The following is a 27818-nucleotide window of genomic DNA, read 5'->3' as shown; positions in this document are numbered from 1 at the left end:
ATTTGCATGTCATATAGACAGTCAAACCCTCTGCCTACTTCTTGAGGATAATTTACTTCTTGTGTTTAGGTTTTTGGGGGTTTTTTGTTTTTTGTTTTTTTGACGCAGATTAACTTTTGGATTCTGGCCTCCAGGGGATAAAAAACAGACAAACAAAGTAGACTGGGAACCAGGGAGAACATCCGTTTATTTTCTTTCTTACACAGCCAAAGGAGTTCTTCTCAAATGAACCTCTTCCCCCTGGGCTCCAAATGCTAAAATACACAATTATAGAGACAGTGTCATTCCACATAACGGCTGTTGTTTTTGAAGATGCTATAAAATTCTGAAGTCTTTTCTGTGGGTCTACCCTTGAAGGCAGCCCTTACCTGGGAGTAAAATGGTACCTCTGCAGCTCACATCTGTTCCTTTGGTTATTTCCCATACTAGTTCCTTTTTAAATAGTTCTTTGATGCCTTAACTATACTGTTAAATATTATGGAGGCATTCTAAATTTTGCTTGGGGCCCGTAAGAAGGATTGAAATGATTTTAATAGCTGTAATTACGCATCCCAATGACCAACTTGCCATTAAGGAACCTCGCGAGCGGAGTCCCTGCCTTGGGACCATCGGCCCATGCTCCCCCCGTGCTCACCCACTACTAGCAGCTTCTGCTCACCTCTCGTGTCCTAAACTGGTTTTATTTGTGCCTGAGTTGCTACCATCCCAGCTGTGTTTAAATATGTGTGTTTCCACGGCTGGAACTACTTCACTGGGATTTCTCTTTGATTGATTGATTGATTGATGATTGATTGAGCATGTGCGAGAGTGAGCTTGGAGAGGGTGGATAGAGGGGCAGAGAGAAAGAGAGAGAGAGAATCCCAGGATGCAGGGCTCGATCTCAAGAGCCTGAGATCAAGACCTGAGCTAAAATCAAGAGTTGGATGCTTAACCCACTGAGCCCCCCACCCCCACCCCCGGTGCTTTCTATCTTAAGTGCAGAGTAGACACACACTGCTGCATACAATGCACAGCAGAGGAGGATGTCTACTGCGGGAAGATAGGATTTTTAAAATACTTTAGAAAGCTGCATGGATTTATATTTGTTTAGCTTGCTGCTTGCAGACAAGGTAGATGCTACAGGCAAAACAGCTCAGTGTCACCTTGCATCCTTACACATGATGTCATGGCTCCGACACCGCTCATCATCCTTAGTACACGAGTGACAGCTCCACGCAGTGAGCTATAATGGGACGTAGCTGCTACAGCCAGCTGTTTGCCAGGGAGGGATGCCCCTCTAAGCAGTCCAGCTCCAGAGGTCCCTCTCCTCTCCTCCCATCCCTCTCCTGCTCACTGCAGCGCCTTCTTAATAGCCCAGGGCACCTGGCCCATTTGGCCGTTTTGGCAAGATGGAGAGAAAGCTTTCCCCTCTCCTGTTTGATCTCGTCGTAGCAACAGCTCATCCAATATTTTCTAAAGAAAACAAAAGGGAAGCCGATGGAAACTTCTCTGTAATAAACACCCATCAGGTGAATTGCAAAAATGTGAAAACTGATGGACTTCCAAAGCCTGTAGTACGTTGTATAAGAATGTGTGGTTTGGGGGACGCCTGGGTGGCTCAGTGGGTTAAGCCGCTGCCTTCAGCTCAGGTCATGATTCTGGGGTCCTGGGATCGAGTCCCGCATTGGGCTCCTTGCTTGGCAGGGAGCCTGCTTCCTCCTCTCTCTCGCCTGCCTCTCTGCCTGCTTGTGTGTACTCTCTCTGACAAATAAATAAATAAAATCTTTAAAAAAAAAAAAAAAAGAATGTGTGGTTTCCAGAATACATCTATAGAACAGCAAAGCCTACTTTTGGTGGTTTGTTTCTGTTTGTTATGTTCTGTTTCATTTTGTTTTTAATAATTCAGTTTTCTAGGCACAGGTGTTTGTCTTCTTCTCTTCCCTCTGCTTGAGAAAGCCGGGGCCTGGAGCTTCAGGGTGGCATTTTGGTCGGCTTACAACCCCTTCCCCCAGCTGCTTTGTTCCTGGCCCAGTGCCTGCGACCTGGGAGCCTATCCCCAAGTGTTGCAGAAACAGCATGCAGAAATAAACGGATGGTTTCTCCGAAGGTCCTTTCTCAGCCAACCCTCCTGGAGGATCCTGCCTCCGCTGGGCTCCCGGTCTTCTCTTTCCTGTCTGGGTGGGTCGAGAACCTGGTCAGGGGGTTGGAGGGCCAGTCATCTCTGGCCTGCAGGTGACCATCTGGTCACTTCTCAGCGCATGCTCTCAACACCACGCCCTGCTGGCTTTCCCCTCGGGAGCTCTTTCCTAGAGTCTTTTGGTCACCTGTGGCCAGTATTTATAAACTGCTGGATTAAATGAAGCGAGAAAAGTCATTGTCTTCTGCTAAATGCAGCTGTGCTTGATGGAAGGACAGTTGATGTCTGCACTCTTCCAGGAGTAGCCACTCATCTGCTTTAGAGAGTGTCTAGGCGTCACTCAACCACTTCCAAGGTCCCTAGAATACATTTAGATTGGGATGGAAAGGTCAGTGGGAACGTCAAGCAGATTGCTTAAGACAGATGACATTATACTGAACCAGTGACTGGACCTTCTCCGGCAGATTCTCACATGCTTTTCCTGTTGGCCTTCTTGTCTTTCACCCCAACTGCAGGTTCGTGTGCAGCTTGGTGTATTACGGCCTCACTCTGAGTGCAGGGGATCTCGGCGGAAATATTTATGCCAACCTGGCCCTGTCTGGCCTCATAGAGATTCCGTCTTACCCTATCTGCATCTACTTGATTAACCAGAAATGGTGAGTAGAATTGAGTATGGAGGGCCCCACATAGGATCACACTCTCATATCCATAAATACCTAAGTATCATTGTCTTTGTCCACAGGCAGTATCCGCTCAGCACTCCAGGGTGATTAGAATTCTTTTCAGACCAAATGCAGTTGGAATTCACTTTTTAGTGTGGTATCGCTTGGGTTTCATATTTATGCAGGTTTTCAATCCAGTATTAAAAGGCACTACCACCGGGTTTTGGATAGTCTGCGGGTAGTCAGTTATCCCCAAGAGAAAGGATTATTGGCTCTGTATAGATGGAGCTCGGTTGACCCAGCCCCTATCATGTAGAGGTTCTTACACAAGCACAGAATTGGAGGACCTGAAAAGTCTTTTCTTACCTCTTAAGACCCACTCGACTTCAATGAGGGGAGGAATTCACCCTGCTTTTGCTACTTATTCGTGGGGTAGCTTACAATACTTTTTAAAAGAATTCTCTTTTATAGAGAACTCCATTTCCTCAGTTTCCCTATTAGGTCGCTTCTGTTACTGAGCCCTGACCACGGCAACTGAAAATCCCATTCAGTGTGAATCAGCTGGATTGTGCTGTTCCCCGTTCCCCAGAAATCATCATTTTCAGCCAAACAGCATTCCTTTTGCACTACCCCTGGGGCTGTTGTCATGGGTGGTGGGCTCAGGGCATTATGAAGGGCGGGTGTAGAATCTGTTCAGCTTTCCTCTGGGGGCAGTCCCGGTCGTCTGTGCTGCTCCTCTGTTAAGGATTGAGCTTGCTGTCACCACGGTCCAAGAGCCGAGTCAGGCTGCATATTCAGAAATCTGTCCCCATCACCTCCAGTGAGCCAGACGCCCCTCCCTTGTGTTGTCACAGCTTCCTTGCCCACCTCTGAGGACCCCTTACAAAGGATTTAGAAGGGTGTCGTCCTGGGGAGCAGCCTCTCTGGCTTTGCATCCCCCATGCCCACCTGGCGTGGCACCTGTCCACTGGAAGGTTCTCAGTACTGATGTTAGATGAGGCACAATGACCCGGAGACCCACGTGTTGTCCTGTCTCCCAGCCGCTACCACTGAATTCAGATCTAGTCTCAGCCACGTGTTACTTTGATGACTTTGACAGATGATGGCTTCGACAGGTAAGCTTCTGCGCACTTATCCCTAAACTTGGGCTTCTAAAATTCCCTGGCAGAATTATTATACAGGTTACAAGTACTGTGGCAGTTCCTAAAGGGGACCTGGCAAGTCACAGGCCCCTATTGAAGGGAGGCTCGTTAATGCCGGTGCTTTTCATCCAAGCCTCCAGCAATTCTTTGAAAATTAGTTCCCTTGATGAAGTATGCAGTACATGTCATTTAATTCTGACATACTCACAAGAAATTTTTTTTTTCAGTTTGTATTTTTAAGAGAGAGAGCCTTGTTTTACAGTGTTTAAAATTTGCAATGACATGGATAGCACTAGAGGTTATTATGCTAAGGGAAGTAAGTCAGTCAGAGAAAGACAATTGTATGATTTCACTCATATGTGGAATTTAAGACACGAAACAGATGAACATAGCGGAAGGGAAGGAAAAATGAAACAAGATGAAATCAAAGACTCTTAATCATAGGAAACAAACTGAGAGTTGCTGGAGGGGAGCGGGTGGGGAGGGAGGGATGGGATAATCGGCGGATGGACATTCAAGAGGGCACTTGAGAGAATGAGCACTGGGTGTTGTATGCAGCTGACGAATCACTGACCTCTGCCTCTGAAACTATTAATACGCTATATGTTAATTTATTGATTTTAAATAAAATTTTAAAAATGAACTGCCAGAGATTCAGGTCACGAGAAGAAGTGAGCTAAAGACCCAGTTCTCCATGGTTCATTTTCATTCTCTGGAAGATGGAGAGCACAGCGCATGCCTTACAGGTTTATTGTGAGGACTAAGTAAGATGGAAAGCATTCAGCACCGCCTGGCACATGGTGAACCCTCACAGAAGTTGGTAGAATGATTTCTGTGTTTTTTTCCCCGCACACATCATTCGATCCTGCCATCCGGCCAGTTTTCCCCGGTTTTGTGATGGCTCCGTATTTGATGTCCTGGTCAGTCACATCTGCCACCCATTCCTTAAGCAATGATAAGCATATATAATGAAAGCAGGGACATTTCAGGAAGAAGGTTCAGGAGACAAAGCAGATGAATTTATAAGATCCTCAAGAGAAATGTGTAACGTCTTTCTGTTGTTTAGGTTTGGTCGGAAGCGGACATTAGCGGCGTTTCTGTGCCTAGGAGGACTGGCTTGTCTTATTATAATGTTTCTTCCAGAAAAGAAAGGTATGCCTTCCAGATTTCTACAGAAGGGTTTTGAACAGCACTTTTATTACAATGAATCTCAATATAGTAGAGAGATTACCATATGCCATGCTTCATTTCTGTGATTGCATATTATTTAGCGATTGTGTGGGCTATAATGGGCCAGATTCTTCCCATTGCCTGAACTATTCTCTGGGTGAATAATGTGCTTAGAGGTGCACTATTAATTCTTTCAGGCGATTAAGCTACCATCTGGGGTGTCTGGACTGCAGCACTGGTGATGCTAGAGTTGTTTATTTGATGATGAGGAGGACCATTTAGCTCTGCAGAGGGAGAAGCTCCGTCCAGAGCTACAGATTTGCACACTCTATTTTAGCCAATCATAGATCAGAGGTCAGAGTCCCTGGTTCTCAGAGGCAGCTTTGGCACCCTGGGCATATCCAGCTATACCCCTGGGACCCCCCCCCCCCATCATAACAGCAGCCACAGTAAGAGTGCTGTTCTCTGTTGGTGACAACAGACATGTTCCCAGTCTTTTTTAAACTGTGAACAAAACATCTTTAGAAAACTCTGGTATTTTTATATATTTGTAGCTTTGCTGTGCATTCTTATCTAACTTGACTTCTGCCCCTCTGTAGAAATTATGTTAGAGAAGGATGGTTCTCAACCTTTTTTTATTTTATTTTATTTATTTATTTGACAGAGAGAGAGAGAGATCACAAGTAGGCAGAGAGGCAGGCAGAGAGAAAGGGGGAAGCAGGCTCCCTGCTGAGCAGAGAGCCTGATGCGGGGCTCTATCCCAGGACCCTGAGATCCTGACCTGAGCTGAAGGCAGAGGCTTAACCCACTGAGCCACCCAGGCACCCCTCAGCCTTTTTTTTTTCCCCCTTTTTTTGCACTAGCACACCTGACACATACAAGCTGTCTTGTCAAAACCTGAGTTGACCAGTGATTTCCAACAGTGTGGAATGGGTCATAACGAACACATTGCTCCTGGGGCTCTGTGGGAGGGGGGGCTTAGGGATCTTAAGAAGTCTCCATCCCGGAGCTTTTACTTCAGGTGGGAATCACTGTGAGGTATTTTCATGGAAGGTTTGACAGCTGCTCAGAACAGAGCTGGAGAACTTACATCCCGACCCATCATATCACATAGGAAACTCTCCCTTGGTCGTTGCTTCTCACCAAAGACCCCAAGGCTATGTGTTCTGGTTCTGTAGCTCCTGGTACACTGTGCTGCCAGTCGCCACCTCAAGTTCTATGCCTTGAGCCCAGAGGGAGGTTTGTTCACTACCATGGATGTGACCCGTATGTAGCACAGCCTTGTGTGATGTTCATGGAATCACACACACTAGAGGATATAAGTTTGCCCATTTGTGATTCTCTAAAGAAATTGTTACATCTGCTAATGCCAGAAAAGGGAGAGTCCTCTGCTCTTGCCTTGGTGTGGGCTTGTAGAAGCAAGGGCCTGGTTCTCTTTGTCTGACAGACCACAGCAGGCTTCAAATCATCATAGCTTTATTTTTTTAATACATTTATTTATTTATTTGGTACAGGGAGTGTGTGTGTGTGTGAGAGAGAGAGAGAGAGAGAAAGAGAAAGCACGAGTGGGGGGCAGAGGGAAAAGGAGAAGCAGACTCCCCACTGAGCAGAGAGCCCAACACGGGGCTCAAACCCACGACCCTGGGATCATGACCTGAGCCAAAGGCAGATGCTCAACCCAGGCACCCCAAAATCATCATAGCTTTAGATTCAGATTTTGTTTTTCACAGACAACCTGGAAATCCCATTGTTTTTATCTGTCATAGGCCAGTTCTAGTTGTCACCTTGTAGACAAAACTTTCTTCTTGTTGCCATAAGCATCCCTGGAACCTGTCACCCCTCTGCCAGCAGGGCCAGTTCATGTCTCTCCCCCTCCCACATAGCTGTGCACTGCGGGGAACCAGCCCACCGCCCAACACTCTGCACATGGTGCTTTCTGCAAAAGCCCACAGTGGAAGCAGGGGTATGGTCTCAGCCAGTCCTGGCCTCACTCTGCTCATGTGTGGTTGGTTGGGGTTTGTTTTTGTTTTGTTTTTTTTTAAGATTTTATTTATTTATTTGATAGACAGAGATCACAAGTAGGCAGAGAGACAGGCAGAGAGGGAGAGAGAGAGAGAGAGAGAGGAGGAAGCAGGCTCCCTGCCGAGCAGAGAGCCGGATGTGGGGCTCGATCCAGGACCCTGAGACCATGACCTGAGCCGAAGGCAGAGGCTTTAACCCACTGAGCCACCCAGGCCTCCCTACGTATGGTTGGTTTTAAGAGAGAAATTCGAGTGAGCCCTTTGTTGATGGTGCCCCCTAGGTGGACATGGAGTGAGGAGGGCTCCAGGAGGATGCCTCCACGGCATGTACCTCTGTTATACTTAGAAAAGTGGATGTCGAGTCTATTTTTAAAGATTTCCAGGAAAAGAAATCGCACTATATCCTTAGAAAATTGTTTCTGTTTTTAATAGCCATGAGAACGGGCCTCTTCCGCCACAACTGAGCTTCGTCACTAGAGACAGAGATGACCACCACCATCCCCCGCCTTTTTTTTGCATAATCCTTTCTATATTTTCTGAGAGTCAACTATTCCTGAATCTTCTCTTCTTTGAGCTGAAAAATTTGTTCCTTAAACTTTCTTTGAAGCTTTCATATTTACTCCTTAAAGCATGTCAGTGGCTCTCTTTTAAATCTCAGTGTGTTCAAAGTTCTGAGCCTTAAGCTACTTCTTACAAAAGTTCTGATAAATATATATTAGGAAAGAGACCTAGTAGTTTGAAAAATTCTATTAGCATCATCTTCTCAGTGCTTTTTGTACCTGTTTTCCCTCACTTTTCCCCACCAAACACACCTTCACTCTCTTTCTGCCAACATAGGTGTCCCAGTCCCTGCCAGCTTTTTTTTTGGTACCTGTGTTTGATTGTGGTTCTCTGTGTCTGAGGCGCAGACAGACATACAGGTACACCTCTAGAAGAAACCACAAGTCAGCTAGTAAACACATTGTTTGGCATTCCTCAGGCTGTGGTTTATAATTATTAGGCAAAGCATCCTGCCCAGTACATATTCGCACATTGGTTGGCCTCCAAGTGAATGTTCTCCCTGGGGGTAGTATTACCAGGTGGCCACTAATATTTTTGTAGAGATTTCTCATCATTCATTTTGATTTCTATCCTTGCTTAAAGGATCCTGATTAAACCTCCAATACTATCATTTCTGAAGAGTTGACTATATACTGGGTTCTCCTCATATACAGAAGATACTACATATTACCCGCATTTGATGAGAAAACTAAAGTTCACATAGGTCAAGCAACTTGTCTATGTTGGCACAGCAAGGAGGCAGCACACTTAGGATTCAGATTTCAGGTCTGTCTGACTTTACAATCTGTGCTGTTTGGGGAATGCTATTTTTGCCCTCTTAGAGTTTTATAGCCAAAGTATTCACTGCACATGGTGAGGCTGTTGTCTTAGAAAATTAATGCTGCCTAATTAGAGCCACTTCTGAACTCTTCAGTAGACAGGTCTGTTGGGAATTGTCCAGGGTTCAAGGACTTGGGCTGTCAGAGTGATGCTGGGCTCTTGTCGGCAAGGAGGTTCGTGGCAGCGGTGATCCTGCCAGAGACTGACTACTGGGGAGTCACAGCACACGACCAGATCAGCAAGTTTCACAGTGGAAAGAGTGTCCTCAGACTCTACTCCCAGCACCTTTATATCTCATTTCTTTTATCAACCTTGGTCTGCCCATTCTTGAGTCACTTGATTTCTCTGGTGCCCCTGTAGGAAGGACCCTATTCATAAACAAGACCTAGTTCCTGGACTCAAAGAGCTTGCAATCTGGTGAAGAAAATGAGTGATCAGAGAAAAACAACAACAACAATAAAAGTCAGGAGATACTGTATGAGAATTGACCACAAAATGCCATGGGGACTTTAACTTCAGACCATGATCATAATGGAGACCGGCTATCCTCCTGCCTTAAGTATAAAACCAGAGAAAATAAAAAGAAGTACTGATTTTCATACACGGGACAATAGGCTGCCCAGGACAGACAGTGATCCCCGAGTGCTCCCTGTGACCTCGCTCAGTGTCTCTGAATCACAGTGCAAGGACGGGGAGCCCAGCAAATCCTGGTGCTTTCCTAATTTCAGAAGACAGTAATATTAAAACTTGAAGAGACCAAGGTTTCTAGAATTTCCTAGAAAATATACTGGAGAGGAATAAGATACACAGAGGAAGAACTGCAGAGATTTGCAGAAGGGGCCTCCGAGTCTTCTGGCTGCTTCCTGATCTGTGCATGCGTTTGAGGAAGCTACAGAGGCTACTGAGGCCAGAGTGAGAGGACCGCCAGGAAGCAGCATTCAGGACAAATCATGGAACCCAAGGCCATGCCTACATTGCGTTCTTTTCAGCCAGATGTGCTCCTCTGGGTAGAGACCTCCTGGGTCAAAGAAGCCCCACACCAAAGACTGTTCTCTGCTTGCGCTCAAAGTGTTTTAAAAAGCTCAGAAGGATAAAGTGATCCCAAGTAACTTAACTGCATCCCAGAATAAGGAGCAACAGTATTTAAAGAAATATGATAAAATCCAGCACCTAGCAGTGTAACATCCACAGTGTATGGCATCCTGCCAGTATTACCAGGCAGGAAAATACCACGTATGATCAGGAGACATGGTAATAGAAACAAAACCAGAAATGACCCAGACGATAGAAGGAGGAGATAAGAACTTTAATAAAACAGCTATTATCAATATATTCCGTGTTTAAGAAGAGAGAGGAAAGCATGATCATGAACAGAGTAACAGAGGCTATAAAAGACACATGTGTGACATCTAGAGATGAAACATACATTGCATGAAAAACAATTCAGTGGATGAGATTAGTTACAGAAGATCAGTGAAAGCCATAACAAAAGAAAGTACACAAGGGGCACCTGGGTGGCTCAGAAGACACCCCTGCCTTCAGCTCAGCTCATGATCTCCCAGTCCTGGGATCTGGAGCCCCACATCCGGCTCCCAGCCCAGCGGAGAGTCAAATCTCCCTCTGCCTCTGCCTCTCCCTTTGCTTGTACTCTCTCTATCTCTTTCTCTCTCTCTCTCAAATGAATAAATAAAGTCTTGGGACGCCTGGGTGGCTCGGTTGGTTAAGCGGCTGCCTTCGGCTCAGGTCATGATCCCAGCCTCCTGGGATCGGGTCCCGAATCGGGCTCCTTGCTCGGCAGGGAGCCTGCTTCTCCTTCTGCCTCTGCTACCACTCTGCCTGCCTGTGCGCTCTCTCTCTCTCTGATAAATAAATAAATAAATAAAATATTTTATAAATAAATATATAAATAAAGTCTTTAAGAAAGGAAAGAACGTATTCAAAATAAAGCAGAAAAAAAGAATTGAGTGAAAAGTTAACAAAGCATCAATGAGTCGTAGGACAACACTAAGCCTAATGTATTTGTAACTGGAATCAAAGAAGGAGGAAGTAAAGTAAAAATTATTTGCAGGAAAGATGGTCAGATCCTTCCCATGTTTGATGAAAGCTAGAAACACCTAACAAGAAAGTCTGTTCATCAAGAGGCTGTAATGTACTGATTGTGTAGCATCTAGTAACAAGTTCAAAATACATGAAAATCGGATAGAACTGAAAAAACAAATAGACAAATCCAACTTAGAGTTGGATATTTCAGGATCCCTCAACAATTCATAGAAAAATCAGACAGCAAGTAACTATAGATATGGAGACTCGAACATAACCTAACTGCCATTTTTCAGACGCTCTCCCCTGACACAGGAGAATGTGCATTCCCTCTGGGACACACATGAAATACTCACCAAGAATGACCACGTTTGGGCCATAAAACAAGTTGCAATAAATTGAAGAGGATTGAAATCTTCCAAAAATAGTTGTTTTATGAGAGTGGAATTAAGCTAGAAATCAGTAACTGAAAAATATCAGGGAAAACCTCAGATATTTGGATTTTAAAAACTGCTCTTCTAAAAACCCATGGGTCAAAGAAGAAAGGAAATTAGAAAGTATACACATATTTTTTAAAGATTTTATTTATGTATTTGATAGAGAGAGAGCACAAGCAGGGGGAATAGCAGACGGAGAGGAAGAAACAGACTCCTTGCTGAACAGAAAGCCCCATGGGGGTTTCAATCCCCGGCCCGTGGGATCATGACCTGAGCTGAGGGCAGATGCTTAACAGACTGAGCCACCCAGTGCCCTGGAAACATTTTTTTTTAAATAGTTTTTGGTGTTTGTGGGTTTTGTTTTTTTTTTTTTTTTTAGATTTTACTTGTTTATTTATTTATTTGAGAGAGATAGAGCATGAGAGGGGGGAGGGTCAGAGGGACCCTCTGTCAGAGGGTCAAAGGGAGAAGCAGACTCCCCGCCAAGCCGGAAGTCCAATACAGGACTCCATCCTGGGATTCCAGGATCATGACCTGAGCCAAAGGCAGTTGCCTAACCAACTGAGCCACCCAGGTTCCCCCCCAAACCCAGAAACGTTTTTAATTAAACAGTAATTAAAACATAACCTATCTCAGTTTGTGGGATGCAATAAAGTAGTGCTTAAAGAAAATTCAATTAGAAATATGTCAGAATAAAGGTGTTTTCAGATGAACGATCAAACTTCTTCTCTAAGAAAATAGAAGAAAAACTTTAAAAAAATGACAAATTAAGCACAAAGCAGGACAAGGAAGCAAATAATAAGAGCAAAAAATCAGTGAAATAAAAACAGGAAAATACTAGGGAAAAACCAATGAAACCAAAAGCTGGTTGTTGAGTTCAATTAAATTCATGCCAAACTAATATAAGAAAAAGAGAGAAGACACGCATTGCCAATATCAGGAATGAAGGAGGGGAACCTGTAGAACCTGTCGGCATTGGTAAGGGAACACTGTGAACATTTTTATGCCAGTAAATTCAACTTAGGCAAAATGGGTCAACTCCTTGAAAGATACAAGCTGCCAAAGTATACTCAAAAACCCAGATAAGCTGAATAGACCTCTATATTCAAGAAATTGAATCTGCAGGGACAAACATTCCTACAAGAGAATTCCTGGCCCAGATGGCTTCGCTGGTGAATTCTCTGAAACACTTAAGGAAAAGGTAACAACAATTCTATACGTTCTTCCAGAAGACACAAGAGGAAGGAATACTCCCCCAGCCTCATTTGTGAGGCCAGCAATTACCCTGATACGAAAACCAAACAAAGACTTTACAAGAAAACCACAGACCCGTATAGATGCAAATCCTGAACTAAATATTAGCAAATTGAATCCAGCAGTGCACAGCACAGGCGATAGATACATCATGACCAAGCAAGAGATATGCTCCCAATGCAGGGCTGATTTGACATTCAAAAGCTAAGCAGTGTTATTCACCATTTTAAAAAGGCAAAAGAAAAAAAGATGATCATTTCAATACAAGTCAAAAAAGCACTTATGAGAATTCAACATCCATTCATTACACAAACCAGTAGCAACTAGTAGTAGTTGACAAAGTGTATCAAGAGGGAACCTACAGCTAACATCATTTCATGGTTAAAAAGCAAATACTTGCTCTCAAAGATCAGGACAAAGGGAAGGATGTCCATTGTTATCACTTCTGTGGAACAGTGTACTGGAATTACTAGTGAATACGATAAGGTAATACAAAGAAATTAAAGGGATCCAAATTGGAAAGGAAGAAGTAAAACTGTCTTTATTCACAAGACTTCTGGAGAGTGTCCATAGAAAATCCTAGAGAATATACAAAAAAATCTTAAATTAATAAATGAGTTTCACAGAGTCATGTGACACAATTTTATTTCTATATATTAGCAACAATTTAAAATTGAAAAATATCATTTTTAATAAAATAAAAATGTGATATATTTAGATAAATTTTACAAAATAATGTTTAAGACCTGTACAAAGCTATAAAATGCAAAACTGATGAGAGAAAATCAAAGAGGAGACTAAATAAATGAATTGGTGGTATTAATAATAAAATAAATGAAGAGATTACCATTCAGGGTTGGAAGATCTTCTTTAAGTCATCAGCTCTCCCCAGATCAGTCTATCTTCAGCACAATCAAACCCAGTAAAATTTCCAACAGACCTTTTTTTTGTGGACAGATATTGACAACTTAATACCAAAATTTTTATAGAGATGTAAAGCACCTAGAATATCCAAAAATAACTTTTATCAAGAAAAGTAAAGTTGAAGGACTTATCCTACCTGATTTTAGAACTTACTACAAAGTTACATTAATCATGATGGTATGATATTGTCAGGTAGGAATGGACATATAAATAATAGGATAGAATTTAGTATGAAATAAACCCACGCATATGGTCAGTTGATTTTTATTTTACTTTTTGAGGGGGGCTGAAATTTTGATCACCTTTTAAAAATGTTTTATCCAATTATAACATACATAGAGAAAAATGCACACAGTCAACTGATTTTTAGCAAAGAAGACAAATCAGCTCAATGAGGAAAAAATAATTTTTCCAGCAGTTGGTGCTGGGATAATTGGATGTCTGTGTGCAAGCAGTTTAACTTCAACTTGCCTGTCGCATCATACGCAGTTATTAACTCCTTGGGAGACTCCGACGTAAAGCCTAAAACTACAGAAGTTCCATAAGAGAATGTAGGAGAAAAATCTTAGTGACTTTGGTTTAGGCAAAGATTTCTTATATAGGACACACAAAGCACAAAGCAAAAAAAATTCATTACTTAGGCTTCAAAATGAAAAATTTTTGCTTTTTGAAAGACATAACTAAAGAAAAGCAAAGTGCAGACTGGGAAAAGTAATTGCAAAACATATACCTGATAAAGAACGTGTACCCAGAATACAGAATGGACTCTTGCAGCTTAATAATGAGAAACAAACAAACAAACAAAACATGGACAGAAGATTTGAACAGACACTTCTCCAGAGGGATACTAAAATGGTCAATAAGCATGGGAAAAGATGTTTAATTATTTAACATCAGGGAAATGAAAATCAAAACCACAATGGAGAGGGGCGCCTGAGTGGCTCAGTGGGTTAAAGCCTCTGCCTTCGGCTCAGGTCATGATCCCAGGGTCCTGGGATCGAGCCCACATTGGGCTTTCTGCTCAGCGGGGAGCCTGCTTCCCTTCTTCTCTCTCTGCCTGCCTCTCTGCCTACTTCTGATCTCTGTCTGTCAAATAAATAAACAAAAATCTTAAAAAAAAAAACCACAATGGAGATATACCACTACGCACCTATTAGAATGGCTAAAATTAGGGTGCCTGTTTGGCTCAGTCAGTTAAGCATCTGCTTTTGGTGCAGGTCATGATCCCAGGGTCCTGGGATCAAGTCCCATGTCGAGCTCCCTGCTCAGCAGGAAGTGTGCTTCTCCCTCTGTCCTTTTTCCCTGCTCGTGGCTCTCTTTCTCTCAAATAAATAAAGTCTTAAAAAAATAAATCTAAAAGACCAACCATACCATCATTGGCAATGATAAGGAAGAATTGGAACTCTTATATCCCACTGATAGAAATGTAAACTGGAACAGACCCTTTGAAAAACATTAGCAGCTTATTTAAAAGGGAGACATACACGTGCCATATGACTCACCTTTACCCAGGGAGGCAGGAACACAGATGGACACAAAGACTTTGATGCAAATGTTCATAGTAGCTTTATTAATAATGGTCCCAAACTAGAAGGAACCCAAATACCCATCAGCTGAGGAATGGATAAACAAATTGTGACCTATTCATACAATGAAATATTGCTGAATAACAACAAAAGGATTGAACTGTGACCTACTGATTACATACAACAACATGGATAAATTTCAGAACCATTCATGCTAACTAAAAGAAGCCAGACACAAAAGTCTACAAACTGAATTATATCATTCATATGAAATTTTAGAAATGGTGAAACTATAATGACAGAACTTTATGCATATATGGTATTTTTCTTTAAAAGGGGGGAGGGGAGCAAATGAATTCTAGGTTCTTTTGCCCACCTGTGTATCGTAACAGAGGGCATACTGCTGTCTTAAAGATTTTTAACATATGCATAAGCAATCAAAAATTTGTCATAATCATCCAATGAATGAAGTAGATGATTAAGTTGAATTTTTACTATTTGGGATCAATGAAATGTGACTATAACATGCTGAGAATTTTTGTTCTGGCAACCTCAGATAGACTCTGAGAAAACTTCTAGATAGCTAGTTCCAAAAATGATGTCCCCTTATAGCTTCATCATTGGAATAAACTTACAACCTCTTGAATTCAGTGCTTTGAAGGATATAAGATACAAGTGTTTTGAGAATTATCTTTTTTCCCCTCAAAGATAATTGAGCTTAGTTTCCTTTTTTTTTTTTAAGATTTATTTATTTGACAGAGAACACAAGTAGGCAGAGCAGCTGGCAGAGGGAGAGAGAGCTCAAGTTGATAGGGAGAGGGCACACAGAGGGAGAGGGAGAAGTAGGCTCCCCACTGAGCAGAGAGCCTGAAACAGGGCTTGATCCCAGGGGATCATTACCTGACCTGAAGGCAGACACTCAGCCGCCTGAGCCACCCAGGCACCCCTAGTTTTCCTTTTTTTAAACAGTCACTTTGTACTTTTGCTGGTAGTAGCCAGTAATAATCTGATTCTATGTGCAGATAAAGAACCAAAGTCAGATGTCCAAGGAACCAGCCCAGGGGCTGCCAAGCACTCCTGAAAGAATAAGAAATAATTTTCTAATAAACAGAGCTACCGAAATTGACTCGGGCTACCTGGGGATAAGGGGAATTCCCTGAGGTTCGGGTGGTGACTGGACTCAGAGTGTCAGGAGCGCAGGAGAGAAGTTACAAGCATCTCATGAGCGAGAGGCCAATGGGAGAGCTCTGTGGGGACAGAGCTGGAGCCTCGCTCCCTAAATGGCTTCCAGCCAGAAGTGTCCTGAGCCTCACAGGAAAGGCTTCTTGCAGCTTTGGTGTCTGTGGGCGTTTGGATAAAAGTCTTCCGTGGTGTGCCATTTGAATTCAGTTTTCAGGACAGCAATCCCCTACCCTGCTGTTAAAGATGTTACAGAGCATCGCTCTACAGTTCTGAAAGATGCCATCCCGTACGGGTTGAAAACGGTCCCAGAGATCATCTGCAGTAAAGCAAATGTGCAGATTCCCATTTGCTTCAAGGCTACCGAATACCTTTTCATGACACACTAAGTTTTCTGGAAAATAACTGAAGAATTGCCCTTATTATTGGTTTAATGGAGGAGATCGTTAGATCTCTAGCGCAGACATGGATCTTGTGGTAAACGCCGAAAGGCAGCGTTCTTTTTCCAGAAGCACTCGTGGCTTCAAATAATATATTCAGTACTTAAAAGAGCTAGCATCTTCTTCCAAATTGCCTGGCAGAAGAGGAGAAAGCCCCAGATGGTCGGGTTTGGCAGTGCCTGGGCTGCTGTGCTCAGGACACCATCTTTAAAGTAGATGAAGATTTATTTCATAGTCAGGCAAGGAAGGGGAAGCATATTTTAGGATGGAGTATTTAAATGCCTCCCTCCTTAGAAGTTGAGAGAGCATGAACACAGATTCTTTGCACTAAATTAATCCCTACTGTAGTCCTTCTACTAATTTGCTCAGCAAATATTTAGCAAGCACCGCAGAGTATTGTCCTATGGGAGACGGCGTGAGAGGCACAGACGCGAGCCGGATACCAGCCTTAGCCTGAAGTAACTCGATGCAGACAAGATGGAAAAGGAAGCAGCTCCAGGAGTGTGTCTGAAACATGCCAGTTGAATGGGTCAGGGACTAGGGACAGTGGAGGTCAAAGGAAGGAAGGAATATAGCTTTTGAGTTATTTAAGGAAAGAGTGGTTTCTGTGGGCCATGCAAGCAGCCCAAAGGAAGGGGACAAGTGTATCCTATTTGGCAGAAATGTCAAGGAGAATGAGAGGCAATTACTTTGGTGATTAGGATCTTGCTGTTGACCTTCAAGAGTAGGACTTTGAGGAGAGCATGCTATCGGAAGCCAGATTGTAGTGAGCTACAGGGCAGGTTATTTGGGGAAATGGAGAATTGGTCACTCATTGAAGATGTCTGCTAGTCAAGGGGGTAAGTACAACACAGTCGATGAGATTTTATTCCTCAGAAGGATAAATTGTTATTTTGAGAGCAGAGTCTGCTCTCCGGGTTATTGAAGGGAGAGATTAAATATGTTTGAAAGGGAATGATTGCATTGCAAGATCCTGGGGAGAAAAATGTTAATAAAGGAAAGAACCACAGGATAATTGATAGTATTTTTGATAGGGAAATGAACTGCCATAATCTGTATTTTTGCATTTTATGTAAAGAGATAACATTAAGAAATATCTGTAACATTAAGAAACTATCTATTCAGAAACTGAAATATCATTAGTGATTAGTAATTCAAGTAAGAAGTTGGGCAGGAAGAAAAATTAAAAGTAGTTCCATATTTAGAGTCTTGTTCTTTAAAGAACATTAATGATTTATACCCTCTGGTAGTCATTTAACGGGGTTATTCCTTATCTTCCAATGGAACACCAAGAAATGCACACTGAAGAGAGTGGTTTTCCTGGACCTCCCCTCTGCCTCTTATATCCGTCAGACTTAGTCCCCGCACGCACCAGAGCTTGTCAGGCTAACCACCATTTCATGTCACTGGTTGGTGAGCCACGTTGGAAAGGAGAGGCAAGTAGCCTCTGTGCTGGGTGAGACTTACCATCCCCATGAAGCTTGCTTTACCACAGGATAGTTTTCCAAGAGCTCTGTCACTGAGGAGGAAGCAAGTTTAATCCCCACCATGACCTCCACTGTGGAAGATTTCAGGGGGTTGGGCAAGACACTGGGAGAATATTTGCATGCATGTGTTGTGTGTGCTCACTCAGCCTGAATGGGTAACCTGTCATACCACCTCCTCACTGTTCGACATCAGTACTTGCGTCTCTGGCTCCTTCAGAAGTCAGTGTGTCACTCAAAGGCATTTTTCTCCCTGAAGGACCTCACGGTGTTTTACCCTTGTCCTCCTCAGACACAGGTGTGTTTGCAGTGGTGAATAGCCATTCCTTGTCTCTGCTCGGGAAGCTGACGATCAGCGCGGCCTTTAACGTGGTGTACATCTACACCTCTGAGCTGTACCCCACGGTCATCAGGTGCGCCTCACACACCCTGCATGTTTTGTGGTAGACGCTTGCCACAGCGGAGGTATGGTTCTCGTTCCACCGGGACCATAGTTAGGGTGGGCCAGCAACAGTTCAGCAAGCTGGCTTAAGCCCAGAAACTGCCTGTGTGGACTGCACTCGGCCCACTTGGCTGAGGAAAACGTAGCTATATTTTGAGCTAAGTTCCCTCATGTAAATCGTGAGAGAAGTCCTCTACACTAAACACATCCCATCACCCAAAGACTGCTCGGATGCCATCTTGATTTCAGCAGACTGGATTTATTCAGTCACCCATCCTGTCTCAGGCACCTGTCAGGCAAGGGGACTTGGTCCCTGTTGTCACGGAACCTACATCTTCACCCAAAATATACACATTGTTAAAAAGGTAATTCCACTTAGAAGTGAAGATGAGGTTTCCATATTAGTTTATAAATGTGGTTTCTAATGAGTAGGACATGCTCCTATCAAAGGGAACATATTCTGTCTGAAGTTTCCCCTCATAAAATAAGTCTGAAAACCAAACGTGGAGGGCAGGGATGTGGCTCAGTCTTCTTAGAACTGCCTTTGTGGGCCAGGCAGGGGTTCCCTAGCTCAGCACTTCCCCAGGCTTTTCAGAGATCATTCCAAATGTTTCCCTCATCCCTGCAAACTTAATGATTCTTTCTGCCTATTAATTTTAAATCCCTTTCCCCCCGAGTTTTTCCCAGGCTGTCTGTGATGAGCCAGTCATTTCCTAATTATTCCTCTGACCTGTTTTCTTTGGCTGCCAGCTGTGATGCTAGGATGACCATTTTGTCCAAACTGGGACACTTTTGAGAGCAATCAGGCTGGGTCAAAAGGGTGATATCTGGCCACCCCACCTGTAACCACTCTCATTCCCACTCCCTCCCATCACTTGCATGGCTGTACTCCTCACAAAGGTAATGTTCGTGGTTTCCTGAGAATATGTGCTCAATTCGTATTCATATGCCTGACCCTTGAATCGTCAATTAGTTGAATTTAAATAAATGGGCAGACTTCTCAGATCATAAAACCCTGGCTCTCCATGGGTATATCAATTCATAGGAAACCTCACACACAAAAACCCATTAAGAACATTGGACAAGAAATATTCTCATGGTCATTTCTGCACCGTCCTCTGTGATAACTGCACTGTCCAGTGTGGTAGTTACTAGCCTCGTGTGGCTATTTAAATTTAAACTAATTAAAATGAAGTAAATGAAAAACCCAGTTCCTTGTTCTCACTAGCCCCATTTCCAGTGCTCGTAGCAGCAGGTGTCTAGCAACTTTCATATTGGACAGTGTGGTTACAGAACATTTCCAGAACCTCAGAATGTTCCAGAATGTTTCACTGCTCTAAAGGAGACCATGCTTCTTCCACCTTGGGATTTATTATTATAGGCCCATTACAGGGTTTTTACATTCCCCTGCCCCAGAACTTACTGATTTTCCATTTTTTTTTATGCCTTTCAGGAACGTTGGGCTTGGAACTTGTTCTATGTTCTCCCGAGTTGGTGGGATTATTGCTCCCTTCATCCCCTCACTGGTTGGTTTGTACCTCCTGGTTTTGTTTTTCTGGATTCTCTGCTTTGGAAATGTTTGTACCTTTGCTTACAACGTGGTAGCAAACAGTTGCCACTGAAGATCAGCCTGCCCCGAGTGGGAAGCTTGTCCTTTTAGATTACGTATCGCTCAGGACACAGGGGCTCTGACCCAGGATGCTCTCACCCTCGAGACTCTGAGTGTCTGCTTATCTGCATTCATTGGAGAGTTAGCTAATACCGGCATGCCTCTTCCTGTCTCCATTCATAAGTCAGTCAGTGAATATTTGTGAAGCTTCTGCAGTGTGCTGGGCTCTGTGCCGAGCGCTTCAACATTTGTCGCAAGCTTCACAAGAACCATGTGAGGCAGGGATAGTTATTATCCTCTATTAAAGAGGAGAAATTCAGCAGAAACGGGCTATATAACTTGCCCAAAGTCATACCACTTAGACAAGAAAATTAGAAGAGAAACATGCCTAGTCGTGGGTCTATTAAGAGCTTTTTAGCGTTTTCTAAATTTCACAGTCAAGAGAAAGAGGGTAGACTTAAGAGCTGCCCTGAAAATCCTTCCAGTCTTGAAATGTTCTGGTTCGGTGATGGATTAATCCACAGAGCCCCTGCACATGTCTCTGCTGGGTCCAACCTGTGGCCCTCCCAGCCAGTACTCAACAAAGGGTGACTGGATGTGCTTTGTAGACAGCTGTTCTCCCCACCTCCTAGCCATGCCGGCAGGCCAGGTCCAAGCACCCAGGGGGTTCCTGCAGGACCAGCCAAGAGAGTCCTTGGCTTCACGCAGCATGGCAGTCAAGTGAGCCGGCAGGAGGTGAAACAGTTCATTGAAGATCCAGAGAGACCAGATACAGACGGAGTGACTGGGAGGCTCAGAAAGGAAAGGAGGGAGTCTCGTCTTTGTCCAGGGGGCTGCGAGTGGTCTGGTGTATGTGTCCTCTCAGGCATTCAGGCATCCAGGAACCGGTTAGAACAAAGACAAGGGCACCAGTGTTATTTCTTGGAGCCAAGGGGTCTTGGCATGAAGATGTCTAGAAGTCTCCTGTGGTCTGGAATGTGCATACAGTAGCTTCACCTGGTCGCTCTCCCCTGGTCCTTCCGGAGATGTTATCTGCTCTAGAGAAATCATTAAGTCTTGGCCCCTGCAAGAAGGACCTGTGTGATTTGCATTATAAGCCTGTGTAAAGTCAAGTGGGGGTGCAGGTCTGAGCAACCGGAGAAGCAGGAAAAGCAGCAAAGGGAAAACCAGCCTTTTCTCTCACAGCATCTCTTTGGTTTCCTGGTCTCACTAGTATAGGAGGGTGTCTCTGAAATCCCACCGTGACCTTTTCATTCTCTTTCTTTCTTCCTTTCAATCTTTCTGGTCTTTCTGTCTTTCTATCTTTGACTTGCAGTACACTTCCTTTTCATGAGTATCTCTTTCCATGTCTCCTGCTTAATTTCACCCGGTCAGAGCCTTCCTCTAATATATATTTGTCCCATTCTGTAAAGCGTGTGGGACATTAGGGGCTTATCTCTAAAGATCTCTGGACTCTGTCTGGCTCTCCTAGAACATTTGACTACCTAGCCCTGGGTCTCTGTTCCTGCTCAGTTGAGAAGAGGTGAGAGCGTTGTGTCCCCCGTGACTCAGCAGCACACCCACAGTGTTGGACCTGTGTGTGAATGTGGGATCCAGAAGTGAGATTCTGCCTGGCTACCTCCGTCCCCTGCACTGCCTTGTCCATCATCTCTTTACTTCTGAAAAATCAGGCAGAGGATATCCTAACTAGGAGTGGTCCTATCCCCACAATTTGGAAGCCCAAATAAGATAAAGCTAAACAACTCCTAACAAGAACTCAGGAATGTTAATGAGCTCAGAAAGGCCCCCAAAGCAACATGCCAGTGGCTGGAGAGCAGCACACAGTTTTCTGTGCTGTTATCTTTGAACCTGTTTGTGTTTGGAGAAACTCTACATTTTCCCGAGAATGTCTGTTGGATCTCTGAAGCAAAGCTGTATCTCCCTGTTCGGTTCGGGTAGTTTCCGAACCGCACGGACATGCCAGGGTTCTTTAGGTTTTTCTTTTTCTTTTCAGGATGTTCATACCTTTAACCCTTGTCCTCCCAGGTATGTTGCTGAAGTGGGAGAGCGGGGTTCTTGTCTCCTGGAGTTGAAGAATGAATCTTGTGGACAAAGGAGAGAGGAAAGGGATAGATTTTTTATTAACCAGGGATACAGAGGAAAAAAAAAAAAAAAAAAAGCTCTCAGGAGAGAGAGGGGCCCCAACAGGGTTGCTGCCCCTGAGGGCTTTTAGGGTAGGTCTTTTATTGAATACTAACCAGGGAACTTAAATCTTTTTAATTTCTCTACTGATAGCACCTTTGTGTAAGGACCAGTGATAACATCTTTAACAGCTTACTTTTTTTTTTTAAGGATCGGGTTATTCTCTGTTAGATCCCAGGTGACTGTCATAAAAAAGACCCCCTCCAGGGACACCTAGGGCAAGGCAATCTGGTGTTTTCCTTTATCTCTGGTTTCCTCACACCTCCACATTTGGGGGATTGCTGTGAACCTGATCACAGAGCCCCCTCCCTATCTCTCCCTACGAGCCCCTCCCGTCCCTTACTCAGTGCTAAGTGAATCAGCGAGCTTGGTGGGTGGGGGGATGGTTTGGCTGATACGAGTGTGGAGAACTTTAAAGTTTATGGTGATCAAGTCTTTGGGGTACCTCCCAAGCAACGTGTATGTGGAGATCCCTGTGATCTAAGGGAGTTGCCTGCAGTGAAAGCAGTACCCACCCCCCACTTCCATTCTGATCCTCATACCTCTGAGGCTTTTCTGTGTACTCACCCCCACTTCTCCATGCCTGAGCAACCACTCCATGATTTTCCAGGGTAACTCTCCATGGGGGAAGAAGTGGCTTCTAGTGTATTCTAGTGGGAAGGCATGACCTGGATAGTAAGCATGGCCATGCCTCGGGCACAGACTACTGATGTCACATGCTGGGAACCAGATACCGAGTTTTCATGTTTTTGTTTTACTCCCTGCCCCCACAGAGATATGTGCAGTGGTCTTTACCCTTCATTATCTTTGGAGCCACCGGCCTGACTTCGGGCCTCCTGAGTTTGTTATTGCCGGAAACCCTTAACAGCCCACTGCTAGAGACATTTTCTGATCTTCAGGTGTATTCATATCGGAGACTGGGGGAGGAAGCGTTGTCCTTACAGACCTTGGATCCCCCACAGGTATGGTGTGGTTTTCTTAATCATTCACAAGTATCACTTGGGAGGATGACAGTTTGGGGAGCAGGAGGAGAGAATGTTCTGGTTACATTTAATAGAACCAAGCAAAGCTGTTGGAAAACAAAGGTATGGGATTAATAGCAGCTGGTTTTTTAGAGAAATGAAGATGGCCGGTGAGTCATTCACTTTTGTAGAACACTTTAGGGTGAAATCTTAGGGGAGAAGATGTCATAAAGATTCATTTGTCGGTTGAGTGCTAGTTAGTAATTTTCATTTTAGAAATGTCATGGTGTCATGTGACCATTCTGGTTCTCTTTTCCCGTTTCAGTCTGAGGACAAGGATGACACTGTAGGCAGTGAGAGTGAGGAAGAGGAAGAGTTCTTCGATGCGGACGAAGAAACCCAGATGATTAAGTGAAGTGGCCCCGGATCCCACGTCACAAGCAGACAATCTCCTCGCCTCTTGCGAAGGCAGGCTTTCCTGGGAAGCGTCGAGAGTTGTGGAAGTACAGGCTTGCACACACACAGAAGATCCTCAGCGCGGCTCGTTTTTTTCAGGTGCAAAGGAAGATGGAGAAGAGATTTCATGAGTGAGGATATCACTGTACTGAGCGAGTAGTCGTTCATTAGTCGGCAGTTCAGGTTTATTTCTGAACCATGACTTCTGGCCAGAGAGCTCCAATCCACATGCCAGAGTGGAAAGCTAATTTGTTTCTGGAAGTCTGATCGTGTTGCTTATCCTTGATCATGCCTAAAGGCAGACATGTAAAATTCCTTCTGCCCTCTTAGTGGGCTAAGATAAACCATCCTTAAGATTTCATCCTAATACCATATTTGACATCTACCCCTTATCATTTGTGCCTCACCAGGAATCTCTCCAGGCCGACTGGTGTTCGCATTCCAGTTTCATGCCAGAGGAAAAGCACTGAGAGGACATTGTGTGTGGCCCAAGGCCTCCAGCTTTCCCCTAACTGATGAGAGGTGGGTCCACCCCACTCGCTTCCCAGGCTCAGGGTTGGCTTGAGTACCCTGTGTCTTGAGCCCCACAGACAATCCCCTGAAAAAGCCAACTGTACTTAAGCAATTTTTCTCAAAGCCAGAGGTGTGCTGCAGCTCCCGGTCCACTCCCTTTGACAGGCAGCTTGTGTCACTTCCTCAGTCCTGACTTGGGCACATCTCCAGACACCGGTCCATCTCAGATTCCAGTACCAGCAATCACTTCAGAACTGGGCTCACTAAGGGATGAAGCTTCGTGAAGGTGGAGGGCAGCCACAGCGTGACAGACATGTCAAGCATTTGAAAAGGGGCAGCTTTTATAAGGAAGAAAAGAAAATGATCTGTCACGGGTTTTCGTTCTGTTTTCTGCGTTGTGCAATGAGGTACTTAGGCAACCGCTAAGAACTTGAACACTTCTAATTCCAGGTCAGTCCCTGCCTCTGTGTCAGAGTGGAAAGCAAGTAATTTCATAGGAAGTGTGGTTTTTTTCATGAAGTACTGCCAACTTTCAAATAAGTCTGTCACACATAGTTTTCTAAAATCATATGCTGAAAGGACCTGTTTCCCTCGAAACTTGAATGCTATCTCAAGTAGGAGTGTTAACCTGGAGTCAGGAAGTTTGTGCAATATGGCTTTAGGCCACTTTCCCAACCAGGAACTTTACTGTGTCTTCAGAATTTCTCATTTTATTAACTCTCGGAGAAAGAAGTTGCACTGAAGTTAAAGAGAAGACGTCTTGGGGCCTGCTTCTGGAAATCTCGGAGGCATCACCCCCAGCTGGCTCTGACACTTCCCCAACTGCTTCCACATTAACCTCTTGGTTTATACCCTATCAGTCTGTACCTTTGTATTGGTTAAAGTATTGTTATGTCCTTTATGCCTTTGATGATATTTTGAGCTCTTCATACATAGGGGCCATCTTTCCTGCTGTTTGTTTCTCTCTGCTGTGTCCAGAAGAATATGGGCCTAGACACAGTAAGGACCTAATAAATATTGCTATTTCTAACCAAGAAAACTGTGGATGTGAATGATGCTTGCAATATCATTTTTATAAATCCCAGGCAAATATGACCCCCACCCCCAAACTGTGGAATCCTGCTTGTCTATCTCTGGCAGATGGAGACCCTGCCCACCACCAGGAGAAGAAGAGAGGAGGAACTTACAAGGACACTTAGAAGATCTTCTTAGTGGCTGGGCATTAAAAATAAAACAACTGACATATGTGTGCCCTTTGGTCAATTAGTGCGTTCTTTGCCTTATGAGGATAACATGTCCCATTAGAGAAAATTTGGAAACTAGAAGTTAAAAAAAAAAAAAAAAAAAAAACATAGGCCCAACACCCAAAGGCAACCAGTGTTATGGCTTTGTTCTAACTGAAGACCAGTTGGGAAACCATCTCTCTGCTGGCACCGGGATTCCCTCTGCTTCCGGCTAAATAAGCGAGGATTCCATTAGTTCTATCCCTGGGTCTCCTGCTTTCCCAGCGGTGGGCTGGAAAAAGGGAGGGGGCGATACACATGTCACTTAAAAAGGCCAGGCAGGCTATCAGCTGCTTGAGTCAATTGTCACTAGTAAGGTCAATGGTTCTTTCTAGGTGGTCTTTTGGTGAAGTTTAATAATCATAATTATTAAACTTTTCATTCTACCACCTTTTATAAAAAGATTTTTTTTTCCTTTTGATATTAACTGTTGAAGAACAGTGATTGTGGAGAATGTGTACCTGTGTATATTTGCCCTGATTAAATGATTGGAAAGCTTTTAATTTACAGGGAACATGATTTGTGCAGATGATTTGTAAAAAAGCATCTTTTAAAATTTTTCTTATTGTATTCCAAATTAAATTTCTTTTCTTCTCAAAAGCAGCAAGAAAAATGTAAATGCATAGGAAACCCCCAGTTTCTAGGGTCAAAACTTATTCAGAATCTTGGTACTGATATATTAAAAGAAACAGCGTTGTAGTTTCTTGATCTGGGGAGTTAAAATCAGTGCCCATTGAAAATACAGTATTTGTCATTTGGCTGCTTTCAAGCAGTATAGACATTCTTTAGTATTTAAAAATTAACAATAAAATACAACAAAGTAAAATACAACAAATAAGAAGCAAATGAAAGTTTCTGAGGCACTGTTTAAGAATATAATCTGGGCAGGTATTTTTGTGGAGGTCAAGTTGATGAAGAAACCATTAGTATCTTTAATTTCTAATATCTAGATTTATATTCTTAACAAAAACATTGAAATAATTGTCACTAACATACCAGAATTATTTTTTTAAAAAGGTTTTATGAATTTACTTGAGAGAAAGAGCACACACGAGTTGGGGGGTGGGGGCAAGGGAGAAGGAGGGACAGAGGGAGAAGGAGATGCAGACTCCCATGCTGAGCATGGACTCCACCTTGGGGCTCAATCCCCTGAGATCATGACCTGAGCCAAAGGCAAATGCTTAACCCACTGAGCCACCAGTTGCCTGAATACCAGAATTAAAATACAGTTTTCCAAAAGACTTATTCTTCCATTACAAATTCTTACTAGATCATCGTTCTAAAATTAGAAAAGTATCTATAAAAGGCTCTTGCAAAGGCTTCTAGGTGTTATTTAGTGTCCATCAGTCCGGTACAGCTGGAATTTGAAAGGTGGGAGTGACATGGAGGTCATGCTTGTGATGTGTCGGTTTTTCCAGTTGGGGTCCAAGGTCATAGAGGCATACGGTTTTGCTGAGGCCGTTTTAGCAGCAACACTGACAGGGGCAGCATCGATTAAAATCTTAACAAGATTTTAGGTAGAACACAGATTGAAAAATACAGAATCTAGATAGAGCAATACAGAATCTAGATAGAGCAAGATGTTAACATAGAACCTGGCAAAATAATTCTAGTATTCATATGGAAAAGTAAAGATCCAAATCAAGACAATCCTGGAAATTAAGAGCAAGCAGAGGGACTTGACTTTCCAGATATCAAAACTTGTAAAGAATCTATAGTACTGGTGTGGCAGTAGACAAGTACAACAAATTGAACATAATAGAGATCCCAGAACAAGACCAAGCATGTAAAAGATTTGGCATTTTTCAAAGATGGCATCACAAATCAGTGAGAAAAGGATGAACTATTCAAATGTTGTTGTGAGAACTACTGGGTTTCCATATCAAAGAAAATAAAATTAGGTCCTTTCTTTTCACCATAAAAAAATAAATTCCAAGTGAATTAAAGATCTAAATAGAAAAGGGCGAAACTTTAAAACAATTAGAAAGTGATATAGGAGAGGGGTGCCTGGGTGCAAGGTTGACAGGATGTAGTCCATATATAAAAATTAAAAATCAATTGTATTTCTATGGCCTGGCAACAAATAATTGGAAATTAAGATGAAATTTTAAATTTAAAATTTAAAATAAAATTAAAATGAAAATGTACCTCATTTCAGTGGATTACAAGCAAAACAGTTTTATAATTAGATTGCCTGGGTGTAAATTAGAACCCTGTCATTTATTAGACGTTTGATCTTTAATAACATTTAAGATTTTTCTTAAAAAATGCAAATCAGAAAGAAAAGTAATAGGAAGTTCACAAAAATATTGTTAGGCAATTAAAAGATGAAAAGATGCTCCACTTCATCAGCAGGTCAGAGAAATGTAAATTGAAACAACATTAAGATATTTAAAATCCATTAGATTGAGGGGGAAGTTATAAAATTGAATTTTAAAGATACGAAGAAAAAGGAATTTGCTTACATCCTCATAGAAGCTAAATTTATTCATCAACTGGATGTTAATAGTGAGGTTGAAAATGTGCATATTCTGTGATACAGAAACTGTGCTACTAGGTATTTATCACAGAATAGTTTTTAGATATTTTGTCTCTAA

At 43.2% G+C, this 27818-nt stretch overlaps 1 protein-coding gene across 7 annotated transcripts in view; it reads left to right on the top strand.

Moving 5' to 3' along the window:
* The window catches only part of SLC22A15 (solute carrier family 22 member 15), a 78672-nt gene extending 55236 nt beyond the window's left edge, over positions 1–23436 (top strand). Inside the window, exons 7-12 of one of the 7 annotated variants that reach the window (XM_032881351.1) lie at positions 2632–2772; positions 4987–5072; positions 18068–18188; positions 19671–19743; positions 22907–22969; positions 23295–23436. In XM_032881351.1, the coding sequence (XP_032737242.1) occupies positions 2632–2772; positions 4987–5072; positions 18068–18188; positions 19671–19743; positions 22907–22969; positions 23295–23384 (574 nt within the window). In that variant the 3' untranslated portion in view covers positions 23385–23436. Of the gene's footprint in view, positions 1–2631; positions 2773–4986; positions 5073–18067; positions 18189–19670; positions 19748–22780; positions 22970–23294 lie in introns of those variants that run through there. The other 6 variants (XM_032881349.1, XM_032881353.1, XM_032881354.1 and 3 more) reach the window with 6 other exon arrangements.
* The last annotated feature ends 4382 nt before the right edge of the window (positions 23437–27818 follow it).

Source organism: Lontra canadensis, unplaced genomic scaffold (genome assembly GCF_010015895.1).
Source record: "Lontra canadensis isolate GAN:19392208 unplaced genomic scaffold, GSC_riverotter_1.0 scaffold75, whole genome shotgun sequence".
NCBI classification, from domain to species: domain Eukaryota; kingdom Metazoa; phylum Chordata; class Mammalia; order Carnivora; family Mustelidae; genus Lontra; species Lontra canadensis.
This window is presented reverse-complemented; position numbering and strand designations above follow the sequence as displayed.